General features: G+C 41.1%; 1 protein-coding gene across 2 annotated transcripts in view; it reads left to right on the plus strand.

The window, feature by feature from the left end:
• brms1la (BRMS1 like transcriptional repressor a) overlaps nt 1–18,470 on the plus strand; it is a 45,574-nt gene that overhangs the window by 13,538 nt on the left and 13,566 nt on the right. For both annotated transcript variants that reach the window (XM_073039987.1, XM_073039986.1), the window contains exons 3-4: nt 9,710–9,837; nt 13,458–13,537. In XM_073039987.1, the coding sequence (XP_072896088.1) occupies nt 9,710–9,837; nt 13,458–13,537 (208 nt within the window). The remainder of the gene's footprint in view (nt 1–9,709; nt 9,838–13,457; nt 13,538–18,470) is intronic.

Consider the following 18,470-nt stretch of genomic DNA (forward strand, 5'->3'; position numbering starts at 1 on the left):
GCAGTATCACCCTGTTGCTGAGGGGAATGGCCATCCTACACTGACTTCCTTCTCCCTTTACCTGTCTCTGTGTTCACCCACCTACCTCCGGAATTCTGCACTCTGGGTATAACCACCTGCTTAAAAGTTGTATCACCCGGATGATCCAAAGTTCATCTAACTCCAGTTCCAGCTCCTTAATGCTGTCTTTCATGAGTTGGAGTTGGCTGCACTTCCTGCAGGTGTAGTCATCAGGGAGACTCTCAGGTTCCATGAATTCCCACATCCTACAAGAGGAGCATTCCATGGCCATATCTGCCATCCTGCCTGCACTGTACAATGGGCAACCAAGACCAAATCCTCAAACCTGTGCTGGCTTCAGCCGCTTCTCATTGAAGCCTCTTGAGTCAAGGCCTGACGCCCCTACTGTCACCGCTGGGCAACTCCCAACAATGGCCACCCTGCTCGCCCCTTCTGTACTTTTGTTTAATTCGCTGTGCTATGCTCCCAATGCTGATTGGACCTCTGGAATGTCTGAATGCCCTTGAAACTCTCCTTTTATACTGGCTTTGCTGACCTGCGAGTAAACTCTTCGAAGTGCTCTGCTCCCGACGCTCCCTTAGAATACCTTCCAGTAACTTTCCCACTGCTGATGTTAGGCGCACCAGTCTATGATTTCCTGGTTTATTTTTAGAGCCTTTCTTAAACAGTGGGACAATATTGGCTATCCTCCAATCCTCTGGCACCTTGCCTGTTACTAAGGATGATTTAAATATTTCTGCTAGGCCCTGGCAGTTTCTGCACTTGCCTCCCACAGGGCCTGAGGGACCACCTTGTCAGGCCCTGGGGATTTATCCATCCTAATTTGACTCAAGGTAGCAAATACCTCCTCCTCTGTAATTTGTATAGAGTCCATGAAGTTGATACTGTTTTGCTTTATTTCTATAGACTCTGTGACTGTCTCCTGGGTAAATATAGATGCAAAAAATACATTTATGATCTCCCCCATCTCTTGAATCCTGTTCCAGAGGATCAGTTTTGTCACTTGCGATCCTTTTGCTCTTGACGTATTTGTAGAGTCCCTGAGGATTCTCCTTCACCTTGTCTGCTCAGGCAACTTCATGCCTTCTTTTAGCCCTCCTGGTTAATTTAAATCCCTTACACCTCACGGGTTTTCTAATCTGTCCTGGCTGAGCACGGCTGTGATGTTTTTCCTGACTAGTTACCCCACCCCTCCTGCTCTGTCATGTCCAAAACAACGGAACTCTGAAATAGTGAGCTACTCTTCCTGCCTCTCCTGCAACCAAGTCTCACTAATGGCTACAATATCATGCCCTGAACTCATCTGCCTTTCCTACGATACTTCTTGCATTGAAATATATGCAGCTCAAGGCAAATGCTCAGCATTTTGATTCCTGACCTTGAGCTCTTAACAACATCTGTCTCCACAACCTCTCAACTATCTGTTCTGTCACTCTTGTTCCCATCCCTGTGCAACTCTCGTTTGCAGGTCCCAACTTCTGTGGAAGAGAGCCCAATGATCCAAAAATCTTATGCCCTCCCTCCTACACCAACTTCTTAGCCTGGGAAATTTCATGTTGTGTTTGACTGTGGAGCGCCTTTTCAAGGAATATCACTTCCTGCTCAGCTTTTACAGGGACCAGGTCTTACTAGCTCACTCTCTGGAGTCGTAACCATATTCAGGAAGTAAATAATGGTGACCATGGTAGATATTGAATCAATATTTCATCAGGTTAAAGTACAGGCAGAAGATGCAGATCTGCTGAGGTTTCTCTGGTGGCCTGAGGGTGACCTCAGCCAAGATATGGTGGTACATCTCTCGAGTAACTTAATCACCAATCTGTGCCAATTTCGCTCTTGGGAAATGCGCAGAATACAGTGAAGAGCAGTTCAACTATGAGACAGTGAATACAGTTTTACATTGCTTCCATGTTGATGACTGCGTTGCCTCACTGTCCTTTGAGGAAGAAGTGGTATGTTACGGAGCTAGACAGGAAGCTGAGAAACAGGACCTCCAGGGTAGTTATCTCTAGATTGCTGCCTGTGCCAAGTGCCAGTGAAGGTAAGAATAGAATGATTTGGCAGGTGAATGTGTGGCTGAGGAACTGGTGCAGGAGGTAAGGGTTCAGATTTATGGATTATTGGGGTCTCTTATGGCCCGTACAGAAGAAACAGGTTACACCTGAACCTGAGGCAGGTTGGCTAGAGTTGTTCGGGTAAATTTAGACTAATTTGGCAGGTGGATGGGAACCGGAGTGATAGTGTTGAAGATGAGGTAGTTGGTTTACAGACAGGAAATGTGTAGTGAGACTCCTAGCAGGGAGAGACTGATGTTAGGGCAAAATTACATTCAACAGGATGAGTTGCAACATAAAAGGTAGACAAAATCAAAAAGGGTGAATACAAGTGATACATTTGAATGTGAGCAGTATATGGAAAAAGGTAGATGAACTTGTAGCACACAGACAGATTGGCATGCATGATGTTGAAGGTGTAACGCGCTGTAAAGTAATGGTTTCTCTGTAGCAGCAATGTTTGGGTTATGACTAGAGATGACGGGGCTTTGGAATGTGGGGCAATCCAATGAGAGGGATGTTGTTCTTCCTTGTGGGTCTGGGAGCAGGGATTTTGCAGTCTTTTGCTGGTGAGATGAGGAGAGAAGATGCAAATGGAGAGAGTTGGTAGACCGCCGGATAGAGCTGACTTTGAGCAAGGGTCCAGGGATTGGCTACACTCGAGGAGGTCGACGAGAAACCAGTGGACTGAACCGTGAGCTCCAACGTTGCGCATTAGAATGTTTCATGAGAATGGGTCCTTTTTTTTGTTTCTTTACTAATCATATAGTCAATAAGAATTATAAAGCTCAGTTGTTTAATCGCATTTTATGGTACTGATTTGTAACAGGGAACACATCGCGTAGATCCATCCAAACAAAATTTCTTAAGTTTGGCTGGGCCAGGGGCTGTCTTCCCGTTGATTAAGCCACTAGCCAAAGCAAGAGTTACAATTGTGGGGGTATTGTTCATGATTGATTTCGTTGGTTGCTGTGTGATTACCCTGAGTATTGTACCAGCAGGGTAGATATTTGTACTCCGGATGAATTGTTAATTCGCCTGTTAAGTACTGATAAAATTCTGACTGCGGGGTGGAGGTTTGATAAAATGGCGGGCTCAGCTCTCGTTTTAGTGCTAATGTAGCGGTAGCTGGGTGGTGGGGGGGGGGCGCGAAGATTTCAAAGATAGGATTCTATCGTTTCTGAGGAGTGAGGGGAAGGAGTGGTCGGATTTGGAATGGCTAATTAGTTCACATCCCCCAGGGAAGAGTGAGAATTCTGAGTTAGTATCTGCCCTTACCTCTCTGGGAAATAAATGGAAAAAATGACCAGTTTCAAAATCCCAGCTATGGCAGGCTCCGCCTATCCTCCGGAAAAACGCCCACCCCTGAGGGGGAAGAGGAGTACAAGGCTTGGGTGGAGCAGACGTCTCAGTGGTTAGATAAGTGGCAGTGCTCTGATGACGTAAAACGACAGAGATTGGTTGAGAGTTTGAGCGGGTGGGCTGCTGACGTTGTGAGAGCCACCAGGTTGTGGTATCCCGTAGTGACAACTGTCAATTACGTGCAAGCACTGGACAATGCTTTTGGCCTGGCAGGAAGCCCAGTGGAGCTCATGGTGGGGTTTCAGAACATGTGTCAGGAGAAGGGGGAGAAGCTTTCTGCTTATATTTTTTGGCTAGAGAGGCAGCTAACTTGCTTGCAGTGCAGAGGGGTCATTCAGGCGGCTGGGGTGGATCAGTTACGAGTGGACCAGATAACCAGGGGTGCCCAGTCCCAGGACCTGATTGCATGGGGTCTTTGACAGTCTCGTAAGACGTGCCCCCCTCCATCTTTTGTTGAGCTGATCAGAGAGGTACGGGAAGAGGAGAACACGGCGGAGGCACAGGAGGACTCAGTCAGCGGGGTACAGTCTTCGGTTGTGGTCTCCTGCAGCGAAGTGACCATGGATAGCCTACCCCGGGGAGCGGTAGAGGAGACTGTGGCAGAGTTAAGAGATACGTCGGCTGTTATCAGTGGGTGTGACCCCCTGATATAATGGAGCTGATGGGGGGGGGGGGATTCCCTAAGGGGACAAACAGTGAGGAGGGCTGCTGGCAGCAGGTGTCACACCAGAAGGGGAATGAGCCCCTGGGTACCTGAACAGAGAGAGTTGTTGGGAAAACTTAGAGGAGACCCAGTGAGAGAATGGCCTGATGTCTCTGGGAGAACACGTTCCCAGCAATATACAAGGAACCCCCAAAAACGAAAGGCCCTATTCCTGAAAGCTTAGTGGGACCATGCTCCAGTGTGTCGCTCCGGATAGAGGGTATTTATGCTAAAGCCATTCCCGACACCAGGTTGTGGGTCACGTTGTTGTACTGTTTGTTTTACAGCCGGTATCTGAAGCATTTACCATTGACCCCATTGAGGGCACTGGAGATCTGGGAGCTTAGTGCTAGTGATTATCCGTACGACGGTTACTTGTCAGTGAAGTTGGAGTTCTCGGAGGCCGATGTGAGAATGTCTGAGGTCCTTGATGCATTAGTGCTGGTTTGGCCGGACCCTGTTGAGAAGGGCAACATTTCAATTCTGGTGGGGACCCACACCCTTCTGGAGCACCAGAGGAAGGTGATGGGTACGTAAGGTAAAAAAAGGAAAAATGGGAATGGGGAATGCTGAGGGGGGGTGGGGAGCATTACCGGAAATTTGAGAAATTGATGTTCATACCGTCAGGTTGGAGGCTACCCAGATGGAATGTAAGGTCTTGCTCCTTCAACCTGAGTGTGGCCTCATTGCAACAGTAGAAGAGGCCATGAACAGGCATGAGAATGAGAAGTGGAATTAAAATGGGTGGCCTACATCAGATCTCACTGATGTGCAGGAGGTCACATGGGGAATACTGGATACAGTAGTTAACCCCAACAGGATCACAGGTTAAGTGTTGCCTCACCTGGAATGACTGTTTGGGGCCCTGAGGGAGAAGGTGTAGGGACAGATGTAGCACTTGTTTTGCTTACAGTAAGTGCCAGGAGGGAGATCAGTGAATGAATGGACAAGGGAGTTGTGTAGTGAGCGATCCCTGTAGAAGGTTGGGGTGGGTGATGAAGAAAAGATGTGCTTGGTGGTGGCAGAAGTTACAGAGAATTATGTGTTGAACACGGATGGTGGTAGGTGAGGACAAGGGGAACACTGTTGCTGGTGGGGTGGCAGGAAGATGGGGTGAGGGCAGACGTGTTCGAAATAGAAGAGATGCTAACGAAGGCCTTTCTTTGAAGAAGGAGGACATCTCCTTCGTCTGGAATGAAAAGCCTCATCCTGAGAATAGATGGGGTGGAGACAGAGGAAAATTGCCATCCCCTTCTCTCAATTCCTCCATCTCTGCTGCATCTGCTCTCAGCTTAATCTAGTGGAACCACAGGGAATGGTTTTTTTTGTTGACTGCTTAAATATGCTAATTGATTACACTAACTTTGCTCAGTTACATTATTTGTCCGCCAATTGGAACGCCTAACCATGCTAATAATGTGGTTATATCGCTTAGTATCGCCAATTAGAACATTATTATTACGTTGATTATGTTATTTTGCCGCTTATATCGCTAATTTAGATTTGTTAGTTTTTTTATCACTCTAAGATCATTCATCTTTTCTGGTTTTGTAATAGAGGATTGAATGTACCTTTTCTCGATTTGGAAATTCGTTATTTGGAAGGACATCATACAGTGTCGAGTACCCCAGCTTAGTCTCTCAGCGGTTTTGGTTTGTTTTCAATTAACCGCTACAGTCACAAAAGAAAAAGCGCAATTTATTTTTAAAAACCTTATAAAGTGTGAAATAATGATTAAAGTTATCTAATTCATGTAGAAGATGAAATATCAAATGTTTAAGAAATTTAATCTGTTATTTTGAATTTTTCAGAGGAAGTTATATGCTTAGTCACAAACAGGAGAAATTCTGCAGATGCTGGAAATCCAAGCAACATGCACAAATGCTGGAGGAACTCAGCAGGCCAGGCAGCATCTATGGAAAAGAGTAAACAGTCAAAAAGTTTTGGGCCAAGACCTGATGACTGTTTACTCTTTTCCATAGATGCTGCCTGGGGTACTGCGTTCCTCCAGCATTTTGGGTGTGTTACTTATATACTTTTTTTTTGTTTAGTGCCATGATGTTTGTTAAACAACAATATGCTTCAATATGCCATTTTAAAAAATACTGAGACCTTGCCCAAAGCAGAGCAATGTCAGGGTAGTTTGTAGTTAGGTAGCGATACAAGAGTTGAATAGCTGACAGCAGCTGTGAACTTTTCTTATTATATATACAGCCATCTACAAAGTTGCCATTGAACTCATAGTACAATGCTGGCAATTGGCAATGGTTATTAGGATAATATTTTTGTCAGAGATTAATATGTATAGACTATGTATAGTTTCAGGTCCAAAGCTTAAAAAAACTTCTGTCTACTTTGCAGTGCAAATGGAAGCATTAACTACTGATGATGCCATCTGTCTGTGCATTACGAACTTGGATAAATGGTTTTCTATCTCATTTTCTAAGTTTATATAAATGGTGAATAGTTGCAGTCCCAACTGATGTCATTATGCACACCACTTATTCTACCAGTTATAATAGTGGACCAGTATTCCAACTCCGTACTGCTGCTCAGCTAATTTCCGAACTCACTGATGGGACAGTGCAAGAAGATAACATTGAATTACTATATCTAGCCACAGTCTTGATGAAGGGCCAAATAACCCCACTCCTCCTCATTACTTTTGTGAGTGCACTGTCGTGAATTCCAAGAGATTCAACTTTTGGGTTGTATGAAGGACTAAACCGGATGGTTTCTGAGTATCAATATACATACTTTCAATGGGCTTTACCATTTATGAATTCATTTGGAATCCTGGTGAGACCACAAATAGAATATTTATAGGAATGGACTTCCTACACGGAAGAGGAAATAAGTTTGAGTGAGTGTAACAAATGTATATCAAATAGATTCAGGGCATGAGTGGTGGTAGTAGTGGAGAAAGGAGAGATTAAGTAAATTAGATCTATACCCTTGAAGTTAAAAGAATGCATGGAGATCTCACTCATTGAAGCGTAAAATATTCTCAAACTCATTCTCATGACTAAGTTGGGAAGATGCTTCTTGTAATTTAATGGAAACTTTGAATTCTGTATTTGAGGGCTATGGAAGCTTAATCGTTGAGTATGTTCAGAACAAAGGTGGATAGACTTCTGACTACTGCAAGAATTGAAGGATATGGGATTTGTGTGGGAAATGATAAAGGATCAGCCATAACCTTTGTATATCAGAGAAGTTACAAGAAATCCTATTTCTGATCTTCCATGTTTACTATAAGCTACCAGTTTCAAGTATGGTGAACAATTTTGTTTTTTTCCTTTGTAGTTTTTTCTTATTAATTTAAACGTTTCAAGTCTATCAAGTCATTCTATTCTTAATTAGGATCTCTTGTACAATTCCTAGGTTTTCACATTATTACTGTATAGCAGGTATTATTTTCCAGTTGAAAGAAATAGTTTCCAAGACAGGAGAATTTTGGAAGACATCAATGGTATTTATATTGGTAACTCTTTAGTTGCGGAGAATAGATTGATTATATTGTTTTGGTGAGTTGAATGGCTTCCTGTGCTATAAATTTCTATGATTATTCAATAATTTATTTGCATCTTATACATTTCTTCAAGGAGCCATGTGGCTTCTGCTTTGTTTCATACTTGTTGATTTTACCATGTTCACAAATAAATTATTATGTTTCAATTTTGAAATTATATGCTGGATGCAGATTTGAAAAATAAATTACTAACAATGTTGCTAAAATGTGCTGCATGCTGCTGATGGTTGAACTATAGCTGATCTTTAACTTCCCATTAATTTTGATTAGACCACTTTATGTACAGCACATTAACCACTATGTCCCAAGTGTAAATTCCAGACCATTTTGTGTCATGTAAGTTAAAAGATTAATTTAACTATTCACGATGACTTTCATTTGAAAATCTGCTAATATCCTCTTGGAAAAATGAGATTTGTCATGTTCTTGTGTAGATTTGAATCAGCTAAATCCAATTATTTATGAGTAACCAATCCTCCTTCACCACCACCTTCCCCCAACTGGCAGAACTGGTCCTCGCCCAGAATAATGTTTCCTTTGGCTCCTCCCACTTGCTCCATTCTCGAGGGGTAGCCATGAGTGCTGTCATGAGCCCAAGCTATGCCTGCCTTTTCGCTGGCTATGTAGAGCAGTCTGTGTTCGAAGCCTTCCCCGGTTATACTCCCCTACTCTTCCTCCGCTACATGGATGACTACATTGGCGCTGCTTCATCCAGCATGCTGTGTTTGCCAATTTTATCAACTTTGTATTTAACTTCCACCCTGCCCTTAAATTCTCTGACACCTCCCTCCCCTTTCTTGATCTCTCTGTCTCCATCTCTGGAGACAAATTGTCAACCAACATCTTTAACAAATCTACTGATTCCTAAGGTTATCTCAACTATACCTCTTCCCACCCTATAAAAAATGCTGTTCCCTTTTCTGAGTTTCTTCGTCTCTGCCGCATCTGTTTTCATGATGTGATATTCTGTTCCAGGACATCAGAGGTGTCCTCCTTCTGTAAAGAGTGGGGTTTCCCACCCTCTGCTATTGATGCTGCCCTCACCCGCAAATCCTTCATTTCCCATAATTCACGCTCACCCCATCTTCCCGCTGCCTTGATAGTGATAGAGTCCTCTTGTCCTTACTGACCACCAATGCCTTGGCATCCAACACATTATACTCCGCAACTTTTGCCATACCAAATAGATCCTACCATAAAACATTTTTACCCCCCTCACCCCAATTTCTGCAGGGATCACTCCCACTGCGATTCTCTTGTCCATTCGTCCTCTCCACTAATCTCCCTCCTGGCAATTATCCCTGCAAATAACCCAAGTGCTACACTTGACCTTCCTCCCCTCCATTCATAGCCCCAAACAGTCTTTCCAGGGATCTGCTGGGGCCTTCTATTGTATCCAGTGCTCCCGATGTGGCCTTCTCGACTTTGGTGAGACCCGTTGCAAATTGGGGGAACTGCTTCGTTGAGCACCTCTGCACCATCCACCTCAAGTGGGACTTCCCAGTAGCCAAACATTTTAATTTTGATGTGTTGCTCCATGGCCTCTTCTTGAACCATGATTAGGCCACCCCAGGGTAAACATCTTGTATTGCGGCTGGGCACCCTACAACCTGATGGCATGAACATCGATTTCCCCTTCTGGTAAACAAATTCCCCCTCCCCTTCCTCCTTCCCCTATTCCCCACTTTGCCCTTTTACTACTTTTCACCTGCCAATTACTTCCCCCGGGTCCCCGCCTCCTCCCCTTTCTCCAATGGTCCACTCTTATCTCTTGTCAGATTCTTTCTTCTCCAGACCTTCCCCACTTATCACCTTCCAGCTTGCATCTTCCCCTCCCCTCCACCTTTTTATTCTGGCATCTTCCCCTTCTTTCTCAATCCTGAAGAAGGGTCTCAGCCCAAAACATCGACTGTTTATATTTTTCCATACTTTTCTGACCTGCTGAGTTCCTCCCACATTTTTTGTGTGTTGCTTTATCTTTCCAGCACCTGCAGGCTTCCTTGTGTTAATAATATTAAATGGTGTTTTTATTTTTAGGTTATACAGGGAAAGATTAAGCCAAGTAGAAGCGAAGCTTGAGGAAGTTATAGCAGGAAAGGCTCCTGAATATTTGGAACCATTAGCGGCCTTGCAAGAGAATATGCAAATTCGAACAAAAGTTGCAGGTAAAAAAAATGTTCCACATAGTAATTTTCTTGTGAATGTTGCTGATTTAATTCATACTAAATATGATGGTTGGTTTTCTTATTTGTATCTTGTAATTTTGTTTATTTGCAAAGTGATTTATACAATATCCTGATCTTCATAATATATAAATGGCATAGATTTGTCACCTCTGCATTTTATCACAACATTTATTCATTGCTTGTAAGTTAAACAAGTTTCTTTTTGATGTCTACGTTGTACAGAGCTCCTTGTACATTCTTATGAATCGAGACGTGTTGGTAAATGTTTGGTTTTGTGATGAACTAGCAACATTTACCTCAAAAATGTAAGAAAGTTTTAGATTTTGTATTTCTTGAATATGCTGATAGATTTCAGCTGATGTAACTATTGATGACGTTCAATCATACACGAGTATCCCTGAATAGAGCCAACTGAAACAGCCTTACTCTGGGGTCAAGGTACAGTCAAACACAGCACAAGGCACATACAGCAAAAATAAGGTAGCAGGCACATGTAAGATGTCAGTAAAATTCAGTCATACAAAAAAATACAAGGGGTGATTGATAAGTTCATGGCCTAAGGTAGAAGGAGTCAATTTTAGAACGTAGTCCCCTCTTACATTTACACACTTAGTCCAGCCGTCGTGGAGCATACGGATCTTGGTCCTCCAAAAAATGTCCACAGATGGGTGATTGATAAGTTTGTGGCCTAAGGTAAAAGGAGATGAGTTATACAGCTCTCTTTACAAGCACATGCAGGTCAACTCTTTGAGTGATTATGCAGAAAGTTTGGTTAATAACTCATCTTCTACTTTAGGCCACAAACTTATCAATCACCTCTGATGAATTATTAACTGATAAGTTATTAACTTCAAACTTTCTGCATAATCACTCAGAGTTGAACTGCATGTGCATGTAACAAGAGCTGTAGAACTCTTCTACCTTCGGCCACGAACTTAACAATCACCCCTGCTGTGGACACTTTCTGAAGGTCCAAGATCTGTTTGCTCCATGACCACTGCACTAAGTGTGTAAATGTAGGAGGGGACTATGTTGAAAAATAAATGTGTTAGGTTTTCTAAAATTGACTCCTTCCACATTAGGCCATGAATTTATCAATCACCTCATATAGTCCTAGACTCTTGAGTCCATGAACGTTGCAGAAATCTGTAGTCGATCACAATACAGCGAACACTGGGATGGCAGCACTGACTCCAGCTTAGGGGCTGTAAACATGCAACACCACGGCTTGAGGCCTAGTCCTTGCTATGACCAAGGCCACACAGATTCCCCGCTGTACGCCAGTAAATAAATCAGTGAATCTGACTTGCAGCATTCCACATTAACAGTCTCCAACAGGGTCTTGCAATCACAAGAAAAGTGACTAAGACGATCACTTGCTGTTAGACTGCACACCTCCTTCGTGCACTGACTCCTCCGATGCAGGCAGCAGTGTGATCTGCACCGAGTCCAGATCTTCACTTTCTCTGCCAGCGAGCAACTTGCTGATGGGGCAGACCTACAGTACTTGAAGTTCTTAATGTTCAGCAGGGTCTTGTGATCGTAAAAAATACATTTTAAAAGGATAATGAACACCTTTGGGTTGACCCTGCAGAAGCAGCTACGATTGAAGATGTCACCATCTTACCAAAAGTTTACCAGTCTTTGTCACAGAGGTGGAAATTGGCAATCTTTATTATCAAGTGTATGAATCTAAGTGTAAGGCTGACTAAGAAGAAGTAGCTGGTTCAGCGAGAGACAGTGGTCACAAAGAAGAATGGAATTTTAGCAAGTTTATGAAGCTTGTGCCAAGAGCCAATTTTGGCACATCCAAGGAAAGATGCTCATTAAACTAAATGGTCGTCAGTGGGGTGGCTGGATTTTATCAAGCAAGCATCTATTATGAATCTTGTGAGTAACTGTGGAACTGATTTAGAATGCTACTCTAGGGCTCTTAAAATAGTTTTGCACCACTTATTGATCAACTACTGGCAGTTCTTCAGGAAAGCCAAGTGCACCTATCTGAAGCAACCTGTAGATGCCAGTTCATGTGCCCATTTCCACTGGCATATTGAAGAGCTGAATGCATTCAGTAGCTCACCCTTTAGCTTTAAACCAGGATTGACTGATACTTGGACAAGAACCCCATCCACAATAATGGGGTCATTATTTCTACAAAAAAGTTAAACGCAGGTTTCTGTTTGAATTATTTTACTTGTAAAAATGTAAAATTAAAGTAAATGATTATTGATTATTTTAGTATTTTCAATTGTCTTTATTATTTCATTAGTTTTTATTTAACGCTATTTGAATACATTATAGATGAATCAGTTTTAATAGATATTCAAAAACTCTGCAAACTCTTTAAAGTCTTTTATTGCTTCTTAAGATTGATAATAAATTTTAGAAATAGGATACCAAATGTGTAAAAATGTTAAATCATTGAAAATATAACTAAACATAAATGGCTTAAACCATTAAAATAAAGCAAAATATTATTCTTCCATTAAACCTATTAACTCTTGGTACTTAATTGAAATCAGTGGGATCTCAGACCAAGCACAAGACCTGAGATTGTACTTGCTACCCTATCCAAACACTGTGGTATAATTTTGAGTATTCCCAGTGAGACTTGGTTATGTTGTCGGACTCCATGTGGAAACCACTGGCAGACTGAAAGAAAAAGAAGCTGCTTTTCTGATCTTTTTGGTCTGTATCTTGCAGATTTGAACAATGTAGTTTAAATTGAGTTAGCTGATCTCAACTACGGCTATAGTAAAGCATTAGAATTGGTTCCAGTGATTCCAGTAAAGAGGAAGAAATGATGAGCTATGCTTGTTTTAAATTGCTTTCTGATGAACGTTACAGAAGCCTTTGCATGTTGACATCCAGGAAGGGGAATATTTTGATTAGCTTTTTACTTTTGTCACTTGCCCCTTTCATCTCTTTTCCTAATTACGTCACTACCACAGTCCATGTAACCAAGATCTGTTAGAAGGCTAGCAGCATTATGTTGAGTTATTGCACTTGCTAAGTTATGAGGGCTATCATCAAACAGTTGTAAAACGTTATGCAACATTATTCAATGTCTTCAGAAAAAATGAAGGAGGGAAGCAAACTATGTTCTTTCTGGACAAATTTGTGAATTAGTTTATCATGCCTTAATATTTTTGTTTTAATAGCATTTTGAAATAGTATAAAGAAAATTTGTAAGAAGGAATGAATTTTACATAGTTTAGGTATTGATAAAGAACCACTAAAATTCATTGGAAATGTGTATGATTTATTTAAAAATCTAGTAGATGGGTTACTAGATTTGTATAAAATATCTGCTGTATCAATATAGAAATAAAATGTTCATACGAAAACATCAATCAAGAATTGACCTGTCATATTCTCATTTAACGATCCATTTAAGTCAAAGGAAAGGAGGAGCGATTTACTTTAACATCTTGTCAGCGGACTTGCATTAAATATGACAAAATAGTGGTATCAAACTAATTGTGATTTGTAACTCCTGATCTGGTGAGGATCTTTATATAAATGCTAATTAAATAGTCTTGCTTATGGACATGAATCTTTTTATTGCTACATCAGAAAATGTGATTTTGTGATTACAGGTATCTATAGGGAGCTCTGTTTAAAAACTGTAAAGAACCAATATGAATGTGAGGTACAGGCTGCATTCCAACACTGGGAGGTAAGCAGTAGTTATCAGTCACAGGCACTCAAGCTGTTGCAGAGGGTCACTGTTTGAAGAGGAGGTTCTTACCTTGTGTATCTGGTGCCTTTGCTATTTCCTGATTCAGCATCTAGTGGTTTCATTTGTAGAGTTGTTAGATGTGTTTTTAAATCCCATTTAACATTGAGCTGATATATAAGACATGATAATATAAAAACAACAATTGGTCTCCAGTAATACTAGAGACACAGACTAGATAACCGGGGCAGATTTTCTTCTCTGAAGAAAATAAGTAAACCAATTGTCATTGCAAAACAATTAGCTGGCATTTTGGTGACTCTTACTGATGTAGATTTTTTAATAAGGTCAATTTCATAGTCTTAAACTGTCACAGTGTGGTACTTTTTTGGATTAGCATTCCAGTAATGAAATACTTCACCACCATATCCAGCTAGCATTGGCAGGAGTGATTGCCTCCTAAACTCTGTGAAGAATAAGTTTTGTTTTCACACCATTTTCATGTATTATTGAAAATAGCATTTTAAAACAGGGTATTCAGGAGGTTTTACCAACAGTAGATTAATATTTTAGCTTCACAATGTGTAACTTAATAACTGGCATGCGTCCTTGGCGTCAAGCCATATGACAAATTATTGCACAATGTGAAGGACGGAAGAGCATTTGGTGGGTAGCACCAAGAACACCTAAAAATGAGGCGCCATCGTGGTGCAGCCACATCACAGGACTAAATTACAGTCTCATCATGTTTACTCATCAATATTGGTAGGTAATCATCTAGAGAAGGAGCATATTCTCATAAGTCACAGAATCAAAAAAATTTCTGGTGTATAAGAAGGCCTTATGCCGATCAGGACCCTTCTGGGTAAAACGGTTGTCCAGGTTAAGCTATTGGGCTGTAGCATTGCTTATTATGGTAACTGGTTCATATTCAAGTCCTTTTTAAATATGATGCAGGTTTATAACTGCATTATACTTCCAGGCTTTTAGTGCCCTCTAGGAGAAAATACATTTTCCTCAACACACTGCTAATCTTTCTCTTAAATTGATGAGTGTAATTCTTTCATCTTATGTTAACAGAGCCTGGTTTGTGAATACAGAAATTGTTGATGAAATATTTACAAATGTTTTCAGTCTTTCTCGTGATAGAATGTAAATTGGTGATGGTAGACACATTAAGGAATGATGGAAATACAGCAGGCCCTGATCAAATTTGAGCTATATTGCAGGGGCACCTTTTATCTAAAACTATTCCCTGGCCTTAGTTTTTTTTTCCAATACACAATTGCAAGAAAAAGTTTGTGAACCTGGTTTTCTGCATTAATTACTCGTAAAATGTGGTCTGATCTTCATCTAAGTCACAATAATAGTCAATCACAATCTGCCTAAACTAAAAACACACAAACAATTGTACTTTTCATGTCTTTGTTGAACTCATTGTTCAATCATTCACAGTCCAAGCTGGAAAAAGTATGTGAACTCTTGTATTTAATAATTGGTAGAACCTCCTTTAATAGCAGTAACCTCCACCAAGCACTTCCTGCAGCTGCTGATCAGACTTGCACAACAGCAAGGAGGAATCTTAGACCATTCCTCCAGTCAGAACTGTTTAAGTTCATCAATATTTCTGGGATATCTTGCATGAACAGTCCTCTTCAGGTCATGCCACAACATCTCGATTGGGTTAAGGTCATGACTCTGATTTGGCCATTCCAAAACACAAATTTTCTTCTTTTTATACTATTCTGTTGTTGAATTACTTGTGTTTCTGATCATTGTCTTGTGCATTATCCAACTTCTATTAAGCCTCAGGTGACAGACAGTTAAAATGTCTTGATACAATTTTGAATTCATTGTTCCCTGAGGCAGCAAAGCAGCCCTAAACTATGATGCTCCATCTACCATGCTTCACAGTTGGGATGAGGTTTTGGTGTTGGTGTGCAGTGCCCTTTTTCCTCCAAATATAGTGGTGTGCATTTCTGCCAAAAGAAGTTCAATTTTTGTCTCATTTGTCCACAGAACATCATCCCAGAAGCGTTGTGGAACATCTAGGTGTTTTTTTTGCAAACATGAAACGTGCAGCAAAGTTTGTTTTGGAAAGCAGTAGTTTCCTCTATGGTGTCCTTCCACGAACATCATTCTTGTTCAGTGTTTTTCTTATGGTTGACATATGAACAGAGACTTCAGCAAGTTCTAGACATTTTTGCAGGTCTTTTGCTGTTACCCTTGGGGTCTTTTTCACCTCCTTCAGCATTCATTGATTGGAACACTTGGCACCAAATAGCTTTTGTAGAAGGCTTTACCCCAGAGGTTCACATAGTTTTTTGCACCTAGACTGTGATTGTTTTTAAATGGTGTACTCAGTATTGATGAGAAGTATAATTGTTAGAGTGTTATTAGTTAAGGCAGATTGTGATTGTATTGTGACTTAGGTGAAGATCAGACCACATTTTATGAGTAATTAATGTAGAAAGCTAGGTAATTGCAAAGGGTTCACAAACGTTTTCTTACAACTGTACTAGTCCTTCCCCAATTAATGTGGGAAATTAGCCAGCCATATCCTTTTTACAAGGGCAGCATGCGTCTTCCCTATTTAATCACTGCTCTTTCATCCTGCACTGTCAGTTATTACAAAAGCAATGGAAGAGCGCTATCAAGAATACTTACTTAGCAATAACCTCCTCCACAATGTAGTCGAGATTCCATGGGGATAAATTTGAGCTACAGACCTCATTTCAAACTTTAGCCTAAACATGGACTTCAGCTGAATTCCTGAGCAGAGCAGAAAGTGACTGACTTGACATAATATGGCATTTGATTGAAAAGATGCCAGGGAAGAAGGTAATGGAGATCAAAGGGAAAATTTTCAATGACGACGTAACATCTTTCATAAAAAATTGTGATTGTTAGAAATTCAGCTTAAAACAGTTCAGCCTGGTGATACGGTGGATTCCAGTTAATTTGTCCATTGGTTAATCAAGGTAACCACTTATTTGGGACACTCTTAGAGTCTCAGAACACTACAACACAGAAATAGGCTTTTTGTCCCATCTAGTCCATGCTGAACCATTAATCTACCTATTCTCATCAGCCTACACCCAGTCCATAGTCCTCTATACTGCTTCCATCCAAGTACCAACCCAAATATTGAAATTGAATCCACACTTGCCACTTGCACTTGCACCACCCTTTGATTGAAGTTGTTCCCTCTCATGTTCCCTTTAATCATTTCATTTTTCATCCTTAATCCATTACCACTAGTTGTAGTCTCACCCAACCTCAATGGAAAAAGCCTAACAGACTATTGCCAAACAGTTTCTAGCTAGCATCTGTCACCTGAACTTTTGTGGCTGTTAGACATTACACTGTGCTTTTTTAAATAGCATTATTTGTTTGTCTTTGTGTTCAAGAAGTAGTGATCTTTGTCACTGATAGTTGGCAAGAAATAAGACAATTTAGAATTGTATTACTCACTGCGGTTTCAAGCATTTAGGCTTGGAGATGCCAGAAAAGCCGGGAGTGAAAGTGAAATGATTTCACTACTTCAACAAGTTAGGAAGTATGAGGAATTTGCAGGTATCAACAATCTTCTTGAATGTTACAATGAAAATGAAGATTTAGAGGCTGAAATTAGTCTGAAGGTAGCCCATCATCTGCATTAGGTGTCTGCGTCAATTTTGTTAACAGCTAATCAAAAGAACACAGCATCGTGCTGGTTGTCCATCATATGTGACAATGACAGCCAAACCTGTGTGGGAGAGTTTTTAATAGTGGAAAAGCCATTGCACTGGGACTAGTCCATTCTCTCAACTGCGAAAGTTCAGGTCCAGTGGTACGAGCAGTCGTCACAAACTGGGGTCTTCATTGGTTGCAGTGGATAGCTATGACTGCTTCTGTACCTTATCATGTCTTTTGCTCTCCACGAAGTGTTGCAGAACTGCCACCTTGGCCATTGGATCTCACTGATGATCTCATCCGCCCAGTCCACTGGAGCTAACTTCAAACGCTAGGACAGGCATGTCCCTATTTCACCTAAGTATGAAGTCTGCTGGCTACCCTCACATTGTTTAGCTGGCCTGTCAAAGCAGTGTACCAGGGTGTGGCTGCTGTTACATACAAACAGCTACTTTGAGCAACAGGTGAGAGCTGATTGTCCAGTGGGGACCAAAGGTGAGTGAGCTGCTCCAGAAGCCCCTTCACCAAAGTTGCTATGCCTTCCTCTTGCCCCTCTGGACACCCCTGGATGAACTTCTCCATTGATAACTATTAGTAGCATTAGTTAATTTTAATTTGTTCTGTATTTCATTTAATTCATTACTTGTTGAATGGTAGTTTGTCTTTTTTGTACCTTTTTAAACTATTTCCATGAAACTTCGGCTAATTCAGACAGCCGCTTAATTGGGCTCAAATGTACAGGTTCCGATGTGTCCCAATTAACTGTATCGTAGGAACTTATGCAAACTATAGCCAGTTGTCTTCAATGGCTTCAATAATGATCTTCTTTCATTAATTTTTTTTTAGAAGTAGGGCTGATCACTGACTGCTTTATTTTGAGCTGAGAAGTGTCAAACATCATTTGTGAAAAACAAATGTCAGAGAATTACTGCCTCTAAGAAGGAAGTATAACTGCTTCCTCTTGACAATCAGTTGTAGAGACCCTGCCAGGAAGATCATGGGAGGTTGGTGATGGAGTGGCTGGTGTCATTAACCCGAAATTAAAATAGAACATCCACACACATATCATTATTACTGAAATAGTAGAGAGAATGAGCATTTTGAACTAAAAGGCTTGACTTCTTGACTTCTCCACTTCATAACACCTGCAAAATGAGTCAGGGATGTATTTGAAATACTTCCTATTTATCTGAAGGGATGTGGATTTAGCATCAGGTGAGTTTAACAATTTTCAGGTCAGAGCAGTCCATTTGATTGA

Source organism: Hemitrygon akajei, chromosome 3, assembly GCF_048418815.1.
Source record: "Hemitrygon akajei chromosome 3, sHemAka1.3, whole genome shotgun sequence".
Taxonomy (NCBI): Eukaryota; Metazoa; Chordata; class Chondrichthyes; order Myliobatiformes; family Dasyatidae; genus Hemitrygon; species Hemitrygon akajei.